We start from the raw sequence: 17,887 nt of genomic DNA, 5'->3' as shown, positions 1-17,887 counted from the left end.
AATAGTAAGGTGATTTCTGAGCAAAAGTAGGCTTTCTTTAATAGGGTTTTCTAACATTCCAACACAAACACTCACTAGAATCAGCATACTTCCTGGTGACAGTGGAAAATCTTTACATTACCTAGGGTTATCTTTCTGCTTCATGTCATTCCTCCAAGTGGAGGACTGTGCAGCTCTCTGGGACAGTCAGTTTGCACAGCTCACACATGAATGAACCAAGAATAGAATGAAAGTGAGTTGCATATTCTAGTCTGGTTGTATAGATATCTACATGGCAATGTAGTCTGAATGGTGAATTATTGGTGCCTCACATCCTTTTGGCTTTTAATAGGCTTTCACCACACAGATATTTTTCTTTTTCTTTTTTGCTTAAAGGATAAATAATCTAATGTTAGATTTTTTCATCCTTCTGATGAATTACAACTTTTTTAATGATCTCTTTTATTTGAAGCTTAGTATATCTGTTATGCAATATTATGCCTGGAGTTTGAATTTCAGGATTTTTGCAGGACTACACAAGTGAAATTGCTTTCTGATGTTTTTATTTGTTTTGTTTTTAACCTGTTCACTCTAAGCTTCAAAATATTTGAAAGCCTCAATGCAAACTTAATTCTGTCACATGTAAGTGATATACTTATTAAAATAAGTTCTTTGGAAGTTTTATGTTGATAAGCTCAACATTTTTTTTGGTTTTACAAGACAGGGTTTCTCAGTAGTGTTTTGGAGGCTGCCGGTGTAGCCCAGCCTCGAACTCACAGAGATCTGCCTGCCTCTGCCTCCCGAGTGCTGGGATTAAAGGCATGCACCACCACTGCCCGGCAAGCTCAACAGTTTTAAAATGTTGTCTGTTTCCCTAACAGTTCACCTCACTGTTTATGTTTGGCTTTAGGCAATGGTTGGCCAAATATAGTAATTTAAAAAAACAGGAGGAATCATTTCTATTTGGTATATTTTTTGGTTGTGAAACATAGAAATAAACTGATCAAAGCCAAAGCTGATAAAGATTTTTAGATGAAAATCAGTTGTCAAGAATATTGTGCCTGTGTAATCTGTTAAAAAAGAAGACATCTCTGTTTGAGAAATGGAAAAGATACTAATCCCTGAAAACATCTTTTTAATTTGGCAAATTTATTGACCAAATCCTAAAAAAAAGTCACCAAAGAGAAGAAATATGCGTAAATTTTAAACTCATGGTCAACACTCCTATAGTCATGGTTAAAAAAATACACATAATTTAAATGATAAATAATAACAGAAAATTAAAATAATTTGGCAATAATGTCTCTTTAAATGTGAAGAGCTGTCTTGATTGAATTTTTCCTTTACCATGGCAGATAAAATGTTCTCATTTAATACAGAGTGTAACTTCAATTCTAAGTGAGAATAGTACTTGAATAGAATGATGTTGAAACGGAAATGCATGTTTAGTACCCTATCTGGCTTTAGATTCTTTGCTTTGTAGTCTGTTGGGGTACATAAAATGGCTTCATTTCATCCTGACTTTAGGTCAGAGAATTCAAAACAATCCTTAATTTTCCAAGGTTAAAGTCACAAGACCTAAAGTTCTAAGGCATGGTTATTGTAGGATGGTTGGTCTTAGGCTTAGACCTAACAAGAGACTTGGTCTAAGGTGCGGTTGCTTTTTACCCACAGGGTCAGGCAAGGAGAGAGTTAGTCTACTGAATGTTTTGGAAAATTAAGGAAGTAAGTCTGTGGTTTTCATTGTTTCTTGATAAAGAAGTCTCTTTTCCCCCCTTTCTTTTAGATATATTAGAATATTGAAGAATATACTTGGGTTTCAGTATTCACTGGGTTGCCCTCCTGACTCTATTCTATGTTTCCATCTTTTCCTTAGTATCTTTACCTTCCATTTCCTCAATCCATACTCCTCTTCTTGGGTTAGAAATAGGGCAAGTTGAGTGGATCTTATTGAAACCCCCCAAAGACTGGTTCCTAGAGTAGTTATTTATAATTTTAATAAAAATAATTTATAAAAGTATTTTATTGTAAATTTAAGAGGTTAGAATTAAATTGTTATTAATTAAGGCTATCTACAGAAATAATCATTAAATACCTTACAAGGTATTTTAAGAAATTTAAAAATTCCCTTAATAAATATTCTCAACCTCATAGCTTCATCTTTTTTCGAAAATAAAACTACTCAAATTGAACCAAGAGCTACCTCAGGGAAGTATCCACAGTGAGTTTGAGAATTATACCAGAACCCTAATGACAAATAAAAAATCATGTGACTGATAGCTGCATCATTAGGCATTTGGATGATGTTACTTTTCTTTTTATGTTTATATGTATTTGTATATGAGTGCATAAGTATATCTCTGTGCATATGACAATGGAGGCCAGAATAGTGTTGAGTTCCTTTGCAGCTAAATTATAGATAACTGTGAATAGCCAGATATGGGTTCTAAGAATAAAACACTTATTCTTTGCAAAAGCAACAAACATTATTAACCACTGAGCCATATATCCAGCCCCCATTATCTCCTATGAGAGAGGATTTTAAAAATGATTGCTATGTATTTAGTATGTAGTTACTAATTCCCACATGGCTCTGCCTTTACTACAAGATCATTCGGTCTTTAATTCTTACATTGATATATATTTCTCATGTCACATGATATGTTTCAAGTAAGGATACCACTAAGTAATTTTTGAAACAAATTACTACCTTAGTTTCATTTCATTCCACAATTGTTAATACTTCTCTATTAACCATGGGACACACAGAAAACTATTGACAGATTCCTACATCATTATTTTGAAACCAGGTAGGAACATTCCACACATATGAATATGGTTTATGTTATACCAACCACAAAATAATATATTTCATTTTTTAACATTTTTTCTTTTATTGATAAAAATTACACAAAAGCTAAGTAATAATTAAATTTAAAAGCAACATTACACATAATCTTGACAGTTTCACCCACTGGATCTCTGTTCATTGTTCACAGAGACCCTCTCTCTCTCTGCCGAGGCTAGTTCTCAGGTTCTTCTCCACTCAAGGTGTTCACAGATCTGGTTATCAATTTTCTTTCCATGCTTGACACCAATGGAGGAATAAATCAGGCCTCCTGATACTATCTATAATGTGTACTGAAGGAATGTACACTTTGATGTATTTAATTCATTCCAATAGTTTATTGAATGCTGTTGTCAATTTTCTTTAGGTCAGTGCAAAACCAAATCTTATTTTGGTACCATGTATGTACTCATATTTAGAAGTAGAAAGGCATTCCATCAAGAAATTAACAAAAAATAAACAAAAGAATAAAACCATATTTTAAAGGGAAAACAAACTAAAAACATAGGAAATAAGGTCTGTGAATATTATGCACACCTTACAAGGAAAACTGCATAGTTTCCCCAAAATTCCCACCCTCCCCCCTGTGGTTCTTCAACCCAGGAACCATGCAGCGTAGAAAAATCAAATATACAAACAAACCTATAGATAGCTAGAGTGAAATCTATTTTTATAAGAACTTAACACTCTTGACTATTTACATCCAGGAGAACCTGTGTTTGTTTTATGTTTTAAAGCACAGAAAGTTTTATGTTCTCCCAGGTTGGTGGCAGGTTCACCAGCTGCCCAATATCATAAGCAGTTTGGCTTGTTGTTGTTGTTATTTTTTCTCTCATTATGCTCTAAACTTCTGTACAGGAACAATGAACTCTTGAGGCTGGAGGATGCTGGACACCTCATATCCTTTGTGATGAAGGTCTCCCTTCTCCATGTGAGCTCTGAATTAAGGAGTTGGCTTTACTGTTAGTTTGTTATTCTCTCCAGATAAATGGCAGGTGCAGCCGACCTGGCTATGGTGGCGATGAAGCTGTGGTCTCTCCCAAGCTCCAAGCTGGCGCTATCGTCCTGGTCTATGGATACAGCTTCATAGGCCTTGTTGATGTGGAGAGGCTGGTGGGCTTGGCAGTACCCAATCACTGGTTGGTCGTAGCTATAATATGGCAAGGGCTTCACGTGGTGGGGTATCTGTATGTGAGAAGCAGAGATAGTGATTGGTTAGTGATAAACTTTAAAAAGAGAAGTCCCCTGACTCTGTTTTTGTTGCCCATGCTGAGTCATCTTCCACTGCTTGAAATCTGCAATTTTATAAATTATGTTTGTTATTTTGGTTACCATAATTACTATGTACTTTTCAGGTAAATTATATAAAGTATTTTCAATTCCACTTTCATTTGGCATATTAATATAAAGAAGTTAAGAACAACCTAAGTATCTATGAACATGGGTGACATAAATTATACCTATGGAGGGCAGCTGTGCTTACCACTATACTGTCAAAAGCACTCCACAGTCTACATCTGAATGCACATGTTATAAAAACAGAGGGGATCTGTTATAGTGTGGCATGATAGGTCAAGTCCAAAATAATTATCTAAGCATTTCCATGTGGTCTTAGCTTACTGGAGAATGCTCCAGCATGTTATTCCTTCAGTGACTACATATCATCTCTTTGCCTTCTACTCTCTCTAGATTTCCCCTGATATGGGTAGCCCCACCTATACTTCCTGCCTAGCTACTAGCCAATCAGTGTTTTGTTCATCAACCAATAAAAAACATATATACAGAATGACATCCACCTTTATCTCAGCACATCTTGCAGGAGGGATGAATTGTAGGTCAAAGGTTTTGTAGCTGTGTTCGTGTTCCAGTCCCTCCACTGGAAGTCTGGCATGGTTACAGAAGATGGCTGGTTCAGGGTCTGTAGTTATCATTACTAGGAGTCTTTGCTAGGGTCACCTTCAGAAATTCCAGAGAATTTCCATTGCACTTGCTTTCTACCTCACACTGGAGATGCCTCCCAATGCCAGTCATCTCTCCCAGTATTTGCTCACTCTGCCTCTCTGCCCCTAGATAATGCCCTCTGTTACCATCCCCAATCAATTCAGTTCATCCATGCAACCTATTTACTCTTCCCAGGGAGATCCATGTGCCCCATCCTACACCCTCCTTCATACTTAGTCTCTCTGAGTATGTGTATTGTAGCATGATTATCCTTTACTTTACAGCTAATATCCACTTATATGTTTGCCTTTTTGGGTCTGGGTTACCTCACACTGGATGATTTTTCCAGTTTCATCTATTTTGCTACATATTTCATCTTATTATTTATTTATATTTTAACAGTGGAACAATACTCCATTGTATAAATGTACCATGATTTCTTAGATTGAGAGACAGATATGTTGTTTCCAGTTTCTGGCTGCTAGGAGCATTGTTGAGCATGTGTCCTTGTGGTAGGGTGGAGCATCCTTTGGTTATATGCCCAGGAGTGACTTACAAAGTGGCTGGACAAGTTTGCCTCCCACCCCACCAGCAATGGGGGAGTGATCACCTTGCTCTACATCCTCTCCACCAAGAACTGTCACTTGTGTTTTTGATCTTGGCTATTCTGACAGGTGTAAGATGGAATCTCAGAATCATTTTGATTTGCATTTCCCTGATGGCTAATGATGCTAAGCATCTCCTTAATTATTTCTCAGCCATTTGAGCTTGCTTTGTTGAGAATTCTCTGCTTAAGCTGTTTAAGTCTGTATCCCATTCTAAATTGGGTTATGAGGTGTGTTTGTGTCTAATTTTTGACTTCTCTAATTATTTTTGAATATTAGCCCTCTGCCAGATGTGGAATTGGTAAAAATATTTTCCCATTGTGTAGGCTGCCATTTTGTGCTATTAATGGTGTTCTTTGTCTTACGGAAGCTTTCCAATTTCATGAGGTGCCATTTATTAATTGTTGATCTTAGAGCCTATGCTGAAATTTCTCTGTTTAGAAAGCCATCTCCTGTGCTAATGAGGTCAAGGCTGTTTCCCACTTTCTAGTCTATCAGATTCAATACATATGATTTTGTGTCAAGCTTTTTGATCCACTTAGAATTGAGTTTTGTGCTGATTGATAAATATGCATCAATTTGCATTCTTCTACATGCTCACATCCAGTTTGACCAGCACAATTTTATGAAGATACTTTTTTTTCCATTATATATTTCTGCCTTCTTTACCAAAAATAAGATGTCCATAGTTGTGTGAATTTATATCTGGGTTTTAGATTCAACTCCATTTATCAGCCTATATTTTTATAATGACAATGCCATGTGATTTTTATATCTATAGCTGTGTACTAGAGCTTGAGATCATGAATGGTGTTACTGATGTATTCTTTTATTTTATGGAATTGTTTTAGCTATCATGTTTCTTGTTTGCTGGTTTAGTTTTGTTTTCCTGTTGTTCGTTTGGTTTGTTTTTTTTTTCATAGGAAGTTGAGTATTGTTCTCTCAAGGTCTGTAAAGAATTGTGTTGGAATTTTGATGGGGATTGAGTTGAATCTCTAGATTGCTTTTGGTAAGGTGGCCATTTTTACTGTGTTAATCCTACAGATCCATGAGCATGGGACTCCCTTTGGCAAATGGGAGCCAGTTTCACAAGTTTTTAGTAATGCTGGATTTTGTCTAACCATCAATAATCATCCTAAAGTATAGGTTGGGCCTAAACTCAATTTTTTGGTGAATCACAATGCCTCCCCTTTCACGTACTCTTTGAATCTGACACTGAAGCCTTGTGTTGATGATAAGTGACTGCTGATGATAAGTGACAGTGTAGTTTCTTTTGTGACTGCTTCTCAGATGAACTTAATATGTCATTGTCAGGTTTCAGGAGTGTTGGAACAATAGTCAAAGGCTGGAGATCACGGAAGCACATCATGCAATGGCAAGGGAATTGTTAGTGGCATCTGGTTTACTGACCCAGCTTGAAGAGGAAGAGAGTAATCACACTGGCTGAACTGCTTTACATTGAATTTTAGCATATCCAGATCTTGCTGGTTCTGCAGACCAACTGATAATGGTGAAGCCCAGGCTAATTTAGAGCAGTTTGCAAAGCTGTATTTGACTATTGGATGATGTTTTTCAGCAGAGTAGAAACTTTTGGGACAGATATATACTAGAGGCAGGAGGTGTAGTTAAGGAGCTTAGGAGAACACCTTTATCTTGTTGTATGCTTGAAACTTCCAGGTTGTGCTGCTGCATTTTGGCAACAGATGCCTGTGAAAAGCATAGTCAATAAATTAAAATGAACACTCCATGAGAGGAACAGGGGAGTTTATTGAAAACTGACAGGCTGTCACTTGGGAAATCAGTGAGATGTGAGATGTTGAAAAAAAACTCAAGTTTTATAAGGACAATGGTTATCATGGATGAGGGGAGCCTATGAAGTGGAAGGGAGCTTTGAAATATATTAGAAGTACTTGTAAGTAAGGGCTGAGGGATCTGGAGACTAGTATGGACTTTGACATGATGATAGGTGCCACAGGTATATGTCAACTGGAAAGCCATATGTCCGTTTTTCCAGAGCTCAGGGAAATGTCTTCTTTTGGAAGATGAGGACAACTTTTACAAGTTCCTGAGGAATGCTAGCTTTGATAAATTGACAGGTTGAGCTGAACCTTGACTCAATTTTGGACCAGCTAATGGGCCTGCTATTTTTTTGTGTGGGGATGGGTGCGGTACCCTTTGGATGTGACACATTGCCTCTGTAATAACAGATTAATCATCACTTAATTAAGGAAAGATCAGGAAAAGTCAGAAGTAAGGACTGTTGGGACCAGTAAGATGGGGATGGAGAGAATGGGGAAAACAGGTGATGACCTAAATGAACATACATACACATAGGCACACAAAATAAACAAAAATGTAATTGTAAAAATTACAAAGAAGTTAAGTGTGTTATAAGTATAAAACTGTTACAATGATACCCATTCCTTGTATGCTAAACAAAACATTGCTTTTAAAATAAAAGACAAAAATTAGGTCTCTGTAGTTTACTTTTTTTTATAATATACAGTGTCTATGTTGCAATTTTCACTGGGATAAAACCTGTCTTGGAGTGAAGCTCTTAAGACACGGGATGTTCTGAAGGGAAGTCAAACATTCCATTCTTCAGGGAAGCTCATTAAGCACAGGAATTAAACAGCTCAAAGTAGCTTCAGGGTGTCCCTTAAACTGATCAGATTCTCGAGAATCCCTACCTTTGCAATCACACATAATTAGTAAGGACTTCTGAGGGACATTCCACAACCAAAGACAAGCTACCTAGAAGACACTTTAAGAAGTACCCTCTAAACTATTGTGTCATATATCCAGCCCCATTTTTATTTCTTATCCATTCAGATGTCTCTCTACATGCCAGAAAACTGTCTAGGCATGAGCTGTTTGCTGTCATTTCTGTTTGGGGAAATGCTGTGGGATTTTTGAAGTGTGTCAGATGGTAGAGGAATGATTGGTGTCTTGGGTCAACACAGCTCTGACAAAACAGAGAAATGGAAACAGATACTTTATTCAGGGAATTAAGCAGGGAGAAATATTTTGGAAATGATTTTCCTAAGAATGCCATAATCCTTTCTCCCTTTTATCATTAAAAGGTGGAGGATAACTTGAAAATATTATTAAAAAATCAAGTAACTTCCGAGTACAGAAAATTTTACAGAGCACAGCATATTTATTCTTTATTCTCTCTCTTTTTGGGTTACCATCTTTAAATTCAATTCAATTAAATTTAAATTAATTTTGTGTTCCACAACATAGGTGTGGAAGTGAGAATATAATTTGCAGGAGTTGCCTCTTGTCTTTTACCATAGTGGCCTATGCAGATCACATCCAGGTACTCATATAGACAGCAAGTGCCTTTCCCTGCTGAGACATCTTGCCAACATCTTGCCCTCTGTACAATTGGTTCATCTAAAGATGAAAACCAGCAGCTCATGTGTTACCAATGTTGGATGTTCCATGTTTGTTTGAAGTTCTTCTGTTTAAAATATTACATAAGAGAACAATTTCATGAATAAAAATCATGATATTAAACTTCATTTTGACTCAAGGGAGCCTTATTAACCACAGACTTCTGGATGTATATATCATCTGAACTCAGGAAATTTGTTTTGCTTTTACAGTTGGACTGTTTTTTTTTCTTATAGTAAGCAGGGCCCCATGACATTTTCTCTATTGTACCTGAAACACTCTCTTACTACATAGAAACCATTGTAACATTCTTTTCTTCCAAACTGACCAATGGCAGAATAAATATACAATCAAAAGCCAAATGAATTGGGCAGCTTTGAAAGGATAACTGCAGCATTTGCTCATTTACTCTTTGAGTCTATCCTGTGGGGCACCATGTAATCAACTGAAATTGTGGTTTTGGAGCAGCTAAGAGAGGAGGTCTGTGCTTTATAGTAATAATGTACAGTACATTAACCACCTGGGTCCCTGGGTAGATTGCTGTTTCCAGTAGTCAAAACAAAGTGTCCTTAAGTTCCCCTCATGTAGGTTTGGTATTGTTGTAAATGTGTTCTTAGTACTTTACAAAAGAGTCCCCATGCTCCATCCGTTCTCTCCTGGGTTCCACTTTGTAGCTCAGCAGAACAACACTATTTAAAGATGTCCTCATTAGCATGCCTGGCTACTCATTGGCTGCACTGAAAGCTGTACTTTATTTAAAGACAATTGCGTGGTGCGCAGAATAACTAGAATCTGGTAAATATGTCATGTTCCTCTGAGGTTTTGACTTGCCTAGGGTGTATGTACATTTGGAAATAAATCATATACAAACTTCTACAAGGATGCATTTTATAACTACATCGTGAGTAGGTCATATATTTCTATGATTAGTTATAAGTCATTTTGATTGTCCTGATTGCTGGTTATTCCTCTGAAAATGGTGCAGTCCTAGCATCTCATTGGCCTCAGGTGACACAGAAAGTAATTTTTGATCTTTAAGAAATAAGAAATCGGCTGAGAACACCCATCCCTGCTCTTTTCAGCTCAGCACTGCCCTTACACTTTTTTTGGAAGCATATTCTGTCCTTCCAGTCATCCACTTTTCATTCAGAGCGATGCAGTGCTCAGAAGGGTGTATGCACAACTCATAACCAAGGCTCTCAGTCATATCTTGTGCATCAGAAAGCTTTCAATCATTACGGAATCTTCTGGTTCTCCAAAATAATAATTTATTCTTTACCTAGAATATGTTTATTTTTCTTCCAACACAGCAGAAAGGCATAAAAACAAATAAACAACAATAACAACCCCTCCCCCCCCAGCCGGGCGGTGGTGATGCATGTCTTTAATCCCAGCACTCGGGAGGCAGAGGCAGGCAGATCTCTGTGAGTTCGAGGCCGGGCTGGACCGACAGCCTCCAAAACAATACAGAGATCGTAAAACCAAAAAAAAAAAGAAAGAAAAAGGAAAAACTCCCAATGAAACAATTATCTTAATTAGAAAGGCTTGTTTTATTAGTATTTCTAATAAAATCTTATGGAAGATTTCAGACTTTTGGCAGAAAGGTTGAATTATAGAGGATATATAGAGCTTCAAAATCTGCATATTAACTCTACTTCCATAAGTTTACTTCTGTAATAATTATATTTAAAGAGAGAAATGAAAGTGTCTATGCAGTAAATGTGAGGGCAATGTGAAAGCGATCCCTGATAAATTTGATCAAAGACTTTAGAAATATCTACATGGAAATCCAATACTGTTTCCTCCTTTTCACAAAGGTTCAAACATTAGTTATAAGTAGTTGAAGTGTCTGATTGTTCTTAAATTACTGTGGTCTATCATAAGTCTTATTTATTAACTTTTCATGGCCATTGTTCGGATTTCAGTATGAGTTCTTTCCATTGAAGTCATAAAAAGTTGATTTTCAATTTCCTGAATGACATTTGGATTCTAATTTCAAGAATTAAAGGGTTGTGTCAGGCTACTCAGACCATTTAAAAAGTATCATCATATAAATCCAGACAAAGAATTCAATACAGCTGAATTGCCTAATGAAGATGGACACTTCATTTATTTGAAGTGAAACTGATTTAAAATGAATGGGAATTGCTAAGTGAATGTATAACTTTGACTTTAATCATTTTACTCTGTTAGTATGTGATGAGCATCAAGCATATATATGTAAACAAGTTTGGGGAACTTTTTTATATTTTAGGAATATTAATTAAAACCTAGCAGAACCTAAACCCATTTAAGTTAGTTAGATAAAAGGGATACATAGTTGCCCCTTCAGCATAAGGGACAAAGATGGATAATCCCACAAAGTTCATGGCACAGTTACAAACAACATGGCATCCTGTCTCAAACAAGGTAGGTACTGAAGACTGATACCTGAGGATGTCCTCTAACCTTCATGCTTGTACTATGTGCAGGCATTCCCACACAATAGACTGTAGACATCACACACACACACACACACACACTTAGTTTTTTTCTAGATAGGGTTTCCTTGTGTAACAATCCTGGCTATCCTAGAAGTCACTTTGTTGACCACCCTGAACTTGAACTCACTGAGATCCACGTGCCTCTGCCTCACAAACGCTGGGATTAAAGGTGTATACCACCACCGTCCGGCACACACACATTTTGAAGACATGCCAAATAGTAGAAAGGAGTCTCAAGTATTCCTGAATTCACAGGAAATTCAAGGCATTAAAACAGTGGCAAGATTTACTAATAGGTGAAACCAGAAATGTGAAATAAGAAGTCTTGGAAGTTTACCATCTCAAATAGTGCCTAGTAGAAATTTTATGATTTCTTCATTTTGTTTTTAAAGTTAAATTAATAATAAATGTGCCATAGCCATTTATTCAGTTTGTCAGATCATCAATACATTTCATGGCATTTGTTTCAAAAATTCCCCAAACAAAACAAATAAAGCAGGTAATAGTGAAAGAGAAAGCTGTCCTGCTTCAATTCGTGTGCTAGGCTAAAGATGCATAAGAATGACATCAATAAGATCCCCCATTTGTGAAAGTCACCAAGATGGTGAAGGTATTTGACATTCATCCTGAAAAGCTGAAATATATCCCTGAGATCTCCATAGGTGGAAGGGGAGAATCAACTCTTAACAAGTTGTCATCTGACCTTCACACATTTTTTTTTGGTTTTTCCAGATAGGGTTTCTCTGTGGCTTTGGAGGCTGTCCTGGAACTTACTTTGTAGACCAGGCTGGCCTCGAACTCACAGAGATCTGCCTGCCTCTGCCTCCTGAGTGCTGGGATTAAAGGCGTGCGCCACCAACACCGGGCTAACAGCCTTTTTTGTTTGTTTGTTTGTTTTTTTTTGAGACAGGGTTTCTCTGTATCGTTTTTGGAGCCTGTCCTGGAATTCACTCAGTAGACCAGGCTGGTCTCGAACTCACAGTGATCCGCCTGTCTCTGCCTCCCGAGTGCTGAGATTAAAGGCGTGCGCCACCAACGCCCGGCTCTTCACACATGTTTTGTCACTCATACACACACACAAACACACACAAAATATTTTAAAATAAAAATAACTAAACCCCACCATTCTTAACTCAGTAAATATTGGTTTTCAATATTGATTATTCTGTTAATTTGTAACTCAATTTAGATTGTAACTAAATACACTTTTTTAGCACAATTAACTTTGATACCAAAGCATTAGAGTAACAACTAGAGATGATGATAATTAAAAATAGGAATATTTCATCCTTTGTAGAATCAAAGACAGGATTTCTATGAAAAGCAATTGCATATAGATGATGTTTGTCCTCAAACAGGAGACAAACTGACCTTTATGTGTGCCCTCCACACTCTTACAAAAATTCAAACAACCAAGAAGTAATCAGCAGAACTGATGTTTCTCAGAAAATGCAACAGATCCAGGATAAGGTGTTTTTCCATGAGCTAGAACAGTAGCTCAGGCACAAAGCACTTGCTTCAGAGAAATGAGAACAACAGTCTAATTCTAAAAGAAGCCCTAGGTGGCCCACAATTGTGATCCCTGAACTGGGAACATAGACACAACAGGATCCCTAGGGACAGTCTAGCCCACATCCAAGGCTCATGAAGACCATTTCATAAACACCAAGGTGCACAGCTCCTGAGAAGGGCATTTGAGGACAAGCTTTGGCCTTCACATGTATACACACATGCACAAGTGCATATGAACTAGCATTAACATGTGTGTGCTGGCAGGCATGCACATACACAGACACTCACACATGCACACACACACACACACACACACAGAGATACATAGATAGAGAGAGACAGAGAGAGATGTTATTGACTCTAAAGTATATAGAAGCAAGAGTGAACACAGAGATGAAGTTAGCATTGGTGCTATTTCTCAATCATGTTCTCCTTGTGTTTCTTCTGTGAATGGCAGCTTGCTCTAGTGTCCATATGAATGTGGGTGGTATTCTACTTGTATTTGTGTTAAATAGTTTATACTACCCTATACCTGTTTTATGCAAAGATATGCTTTTTGACTAACTTGGAGGCAAAATTTGCTCTTTGACCACAAAATAGATGAGTCTCCAGTGCCTCCTTTCTACAATGTAGTGGGTATTCAGTAATGGGAGAAATTGTTTCACATATGTAAAATTTAAATAGAATTATGACATAAGGGAAATGCTTGAATTTCTTCCAGGCATGTGCCTTTGTAAAACACAGAATTTTGTACCCCAGGTAGAATTTCAGAACCAACTAACAAATGCAGGAGGAAATTCTCAGAATGTTTCAGAGATATTGACAGAATGAAATGATTGCTCTGACTTTAGAACCATTTAAAGGAACTTCTAGGAGTCTGACTGTTTATACTAGAGAGAAATGTTGAGATACAGGTTTAATTATGAAAATAGAATACACCCATTTAGAAAAAGCAATTATAAGTCTTATTCTGATTGACTATATTTTAGAACAGCAATATTGAATGGTGCATAAATAATATTGTTATTTTTTTCTTTAGATGAAATGTGTATGGGTCTAAGGTAATGGCTGGACCTCTGCCATGAAGTATATACGATTAAGGTGCAATTATATAAAAGTGAATTTGCTATCATAATTCACTTATTTATGGGTTCATTCGTTCATTCACATGACAGATACTTATCACAGGGTTGCCAAACACTGCCACGAGTCAGCATTCCTTCAGCCTTTCAACTCACACAGAGTCCATTATTAGCTACTAGCCTCTCTTTTGACAATGTTCAAGTAGACATGGGCAAAATATCAAGGAATTTTTAATATAACTTTATTTGGCGTCATGGTTAGTTTTAACTGTCAAATTGGTAGACTCTAAGGTTGACTGAGAAGAAAACCTCAATGGAGTTATAGTTGTCAGATCAGACTGGCCTGTGCACATGTGTGTGGGGGATTATTTTGGTAATTAATTTTATGTAGGAATGCCCAACCCACTGTGAATGGAAATGCAAACTGAGATACTGGTCCTCAGTGCTACAAGAAAGCAAATTAAGAGTGAGTGCAAGTGAAGAAGGAGAGCCAGCAAACAATGATTTGCCATTGTTTTTACTTGAAGTTTCTGCTTGAGCTCCTCTCCTGACTTCCTTCTGTGACAGACTGTGACTTGTGAGTGTGAGATAAATAAACCCTTTCTTGTCCTAAGTCACTATAGGTTAGTGTTTTATTAGAGTGACAGGGAGCTAAAATACTAATAGATATGAAATTCTGAGTTTCATTTAGGGCTCATGGGTTACAATGTAATACCATCACTACCAAAAGTAAAAATCATTTAGCTTGTTTATGTATTTTTCTGTAATCTAGACATACAACTACCCTCTGGGTCTATAAAGAAGAATAAAATGAAGGATGGTTTATTTGAGGAGATAATTAACAGCAGAATTAGTGAGATGAGCCTGGTCTTCTCTGCCTGACATTGAAGTTGAACATTCTGAGTCAGAGGAGCAGAGAGAAAAAGAGTTCCCAGCATGTGGATTTCCAAGTGAAGACCCAGGTCTTGCCCAGAATAAAGCTCTCACTGGCTCTCAGACAAAAAGCTGGACTCACACAACCTTGGTACTTGGATTCAGACAGGAAGCTTCAGGTGAGAATTCTGAAGTCACCCCTGAGGTCATTCTGGATCAAACATGCTCTAAGAGGATCACAGCAGCCTGACCTTTGAGTAAAGAGCTTGTGGGATGCTCTTAATGCAGAGAGTGAGCTCCTGAGCTGTGGCAGCTTCTAACACAGGGGAGAGAATGGTGCTGACTATGTGAAAGAGGTCACTGTGTCAAAGGTCATCAAATCATAAACAGGTGACCCACCTCTGCTTCCTTTTGTGCCAAAGTTAAAAATATATCTTTTCCTATTTCTAAACTTCACTCAGCTTTCTCCTATACCAAAGTATTTTTTCTCATAATCCCCTTTTAAAGAGCATGCTGTCTTTTCTTCTATGTTTTCATTTTCTTTCTTCCCAATGCCAATAGACATGTGCTAATCTTTGGATGCCCAATTCAAATGTAATGTTTCTGGAGAGGTCTTCTCTAAAATACCATCCCAATCAGATTTACATATTTAAGCTATCCTCTCCTTCAAAGCCCTGTTTATTTTCTCCATAGCTTTTATCAAAATGATAAATAGTCTTGTTAACTAAGACTTGTTATGGTTTACTAGTTTTTGCCTCTCCAATGTGACTACTTTCACTTGGTATTATTCATGTTCTCATTGATGATGTTGCCATAATTCAAGAAAGATATCGTCAGTTTGGGGATGTACATATTTAGTCTGAAGTTAAGACTAATCCAGTTAGGTAGATTTAACAACCCTCATTAAACACATGTTTTCTAAATAGCTACTTGTAGATGAATTTACCTTACTTTGGTGGTGAATTGCCCATACATGTTCAGTCAGCTGGAGAACTACTTCAGCTAAACGTTTTCACTACCTCCTTCTTTTATTTTAAAGGTGATTTAATTTGCTGGGATGGCTATAATAGCCCACTCTGTTTGTGCTATCAGAAAGAAAGGATATTTCTGTATACTTAAGAGCCAATAAAGATTCTCACTTTTGAAAAATACTCAAACTTCCAAATTATTTATATCAACTGATAAATTTAAAAGAAAGACAAAAGAAGGAACCACCCAAAGTATTACCAAGTAAGCAGCAAAGAGATGTGAAAACTCATTGAGGACTGTTAAAGGACAGCTCTAAGCTCTGGAAATATTAAAAGTCAACAAAGTGGATAGTGTTAGCCATCTCTTGTGGTTAATCCTAGGAAGAAAGTGTGTGTGTGTGTGTGTGTGTGTGTGTGTGTGTGTGTGTGTGTGTGTGTGTGTAGAAAATAGTTTAAGGAGTCCTTCTCTCATCCCCTATACCACCCAGAACTTCAACTATTACTGTCAAGATCCCAGGGTTTCTTTGCTGATTTCACACCACTATACCCCATCACACTCACATTATCATGTTCTTACAGAAGACAAAGCATCAGCATGACAAACTTCTCTGGCCCCTCTTTTCATTAATGAAGCTATATTAAATGGCAAGACATTCTTATAATCTCCTGAGGAACTGAAGTGATCCTTTTATTTTCATGGCCAACACCCCAAATACAATCTCTCTAATCATCTCTATAAAATACATAGTATTTCTAGAATACTTTGTTTCTTTCTTTGCCACATTTCTCCTGTCCCTACCAACAGCAACTCACTGACTTCTTAAACTCTAGCATCATTACTTTCCACCTGTCTTAGATTCTTGTCTGCTGCTCTGATAAAAATCCTCTGAAAGCAGCATCTTAATTGAGCAAAGGTTTATTCTGCCTCTCAGTTGATTATGACAAGGAAGTCAAAGATAGAACGTGGAAGGAGCTGATAGTATCACAGCCAAGCAAAAGCAAAGACCAGTGAATGCATATTGCTGCCCTGTTCTTTCTTCTCTACTTATAGAGTTCAGAATCTTAGCCAGGGAATTGTGCTACCCAGAGTGGTCAAGTTGTCTAACTCAATTAATATGAGCAAGATCATGCCCAGAGGCATGCCCAGAGACTCCTCTCCCAGGTTGTTACACTACATGTGATTTTGGTAATTAATATTAGCTATCACATTGTACTCTATCATAAGCAAATATGTGTAGCTTCCTCCTAGTTCTTCAGATATTGTGTCTATATGTGTGAGGAGTTTATATCATCTCCTGTCATGTTCCAGTTTTGCATGCTTTTGTATCATGGCTTGTGGAGACTGATCCCCCTCAGTGCACTTATCATAGGTTCCTAATATTTCATTGTTCTCAACAAATCAGAAGCTCTTGTTACAAGCTAGATTTTCACACAAATATTCCATTCTTGTAATAAGAAGCCTCACTGTGTAACCACTTTTAAACTCAATTAAGTAAATAATATTTGCCCTTCCACTGATATGTGTTCCATTGGTTTATTATGAAAACTAATATATATTATTGGTGGGGAAAATAAAACAAATATTTTTTTAAAATTACTTTAATACATTTACTAAATAGTAATACATAACTTCATAATTGTAAGAGAATACTTGAACTCATTAAACAGAGTCTAGCACTAGATGAGGGTAGAGAAAAAGCTCACAATATTTTTAGAGATATCATTTTATGTGACTTCCAAAGGCAACCCTATGAATCAGTTGCCAAAATGGTAGATGATTTGTATTAAATTTCCTACAAATATGTGCTTGCAATGTATTTATTGTCTATCATCTATCTATCTACCTATCTATCATCTTTCTATCATGTTTCTATGTTCTTTCTATATATGTTGTCTGTCTGTATATATCATCTACTTCTCTACCATGTATTCATCCATCACTGCTATCAACTGTCTATCTATCTATCATCTATCTATCTATTATCATCTTATATTTCTAGAACTTTCTCCTTTCTGAAACTATATTTGTTCTTGAGAAAAGATTGAAATGTCTTTGTTCAATAGCTATAAACTCTCCTTTAAAGCGCTACTTTGAAAAATAGGTAGCAACAATGTGAGTAGGCTCTCAGATTGATTCTTGAAATTGTACATAAGAAATATCTGAGAAACAGGATTGGCTTATGAGCATGTTATAGAG

The 17,887-nt window shown here is 36.8% G+C and overlaps 1 protein-coding gene across 3 annotated transcripts in view; it reads right to left on the bottom strand.

Annotated features, from left to right (window-relative positions):
* Window positions 1-2,848: 2,848 nt before the first annotated feature.
* The window catches only part of Lrrtm4 (leucine rich repeat transmembrane neuronal 4), an 809,681-nt gene continuing 794,642 nt past the window's right edge, over window positions 2,849-17,887 (bottom strand). For 2 of the 3 annotated variants that reach the window (XM_013119220.3, XM_013119219.3), the window contains one exon: window positions 2,849-4,012. In XM_013119220.3, the coding sequence (XP_012974674.1) occupies window positions 3,791-4,012 (222 nt within the window). In that variant the 3' untranslated portion in view covers window positions 2,849-3,790. The remainder of the gene's footprint in view (window positions 4,013-17,887) is intronic. The other variant, XM_040737942.1, reaches the window with a different exon arrangement.

The sequence above is a fragment of the Mesocricetus auratus genome, unplaced genomic scaffold, assembly GCF_017639785.1.
Source record: "Mesocricetus auratus isolate SY011 unplaced genomic scaffold, BCM_Maur_2.0 Super-Scaffold_100676, whole genome shotgun sequence".
Lineage (NCBI taxonomy): Eukaryota > Metazoa > Chordata > Mammalia > Rodentia > Cricetidae > Mesocricetus > Mesocricetus auratus.
This window is presented reverse-complemented; position numbering and strand designations above follow the sequence as displayed.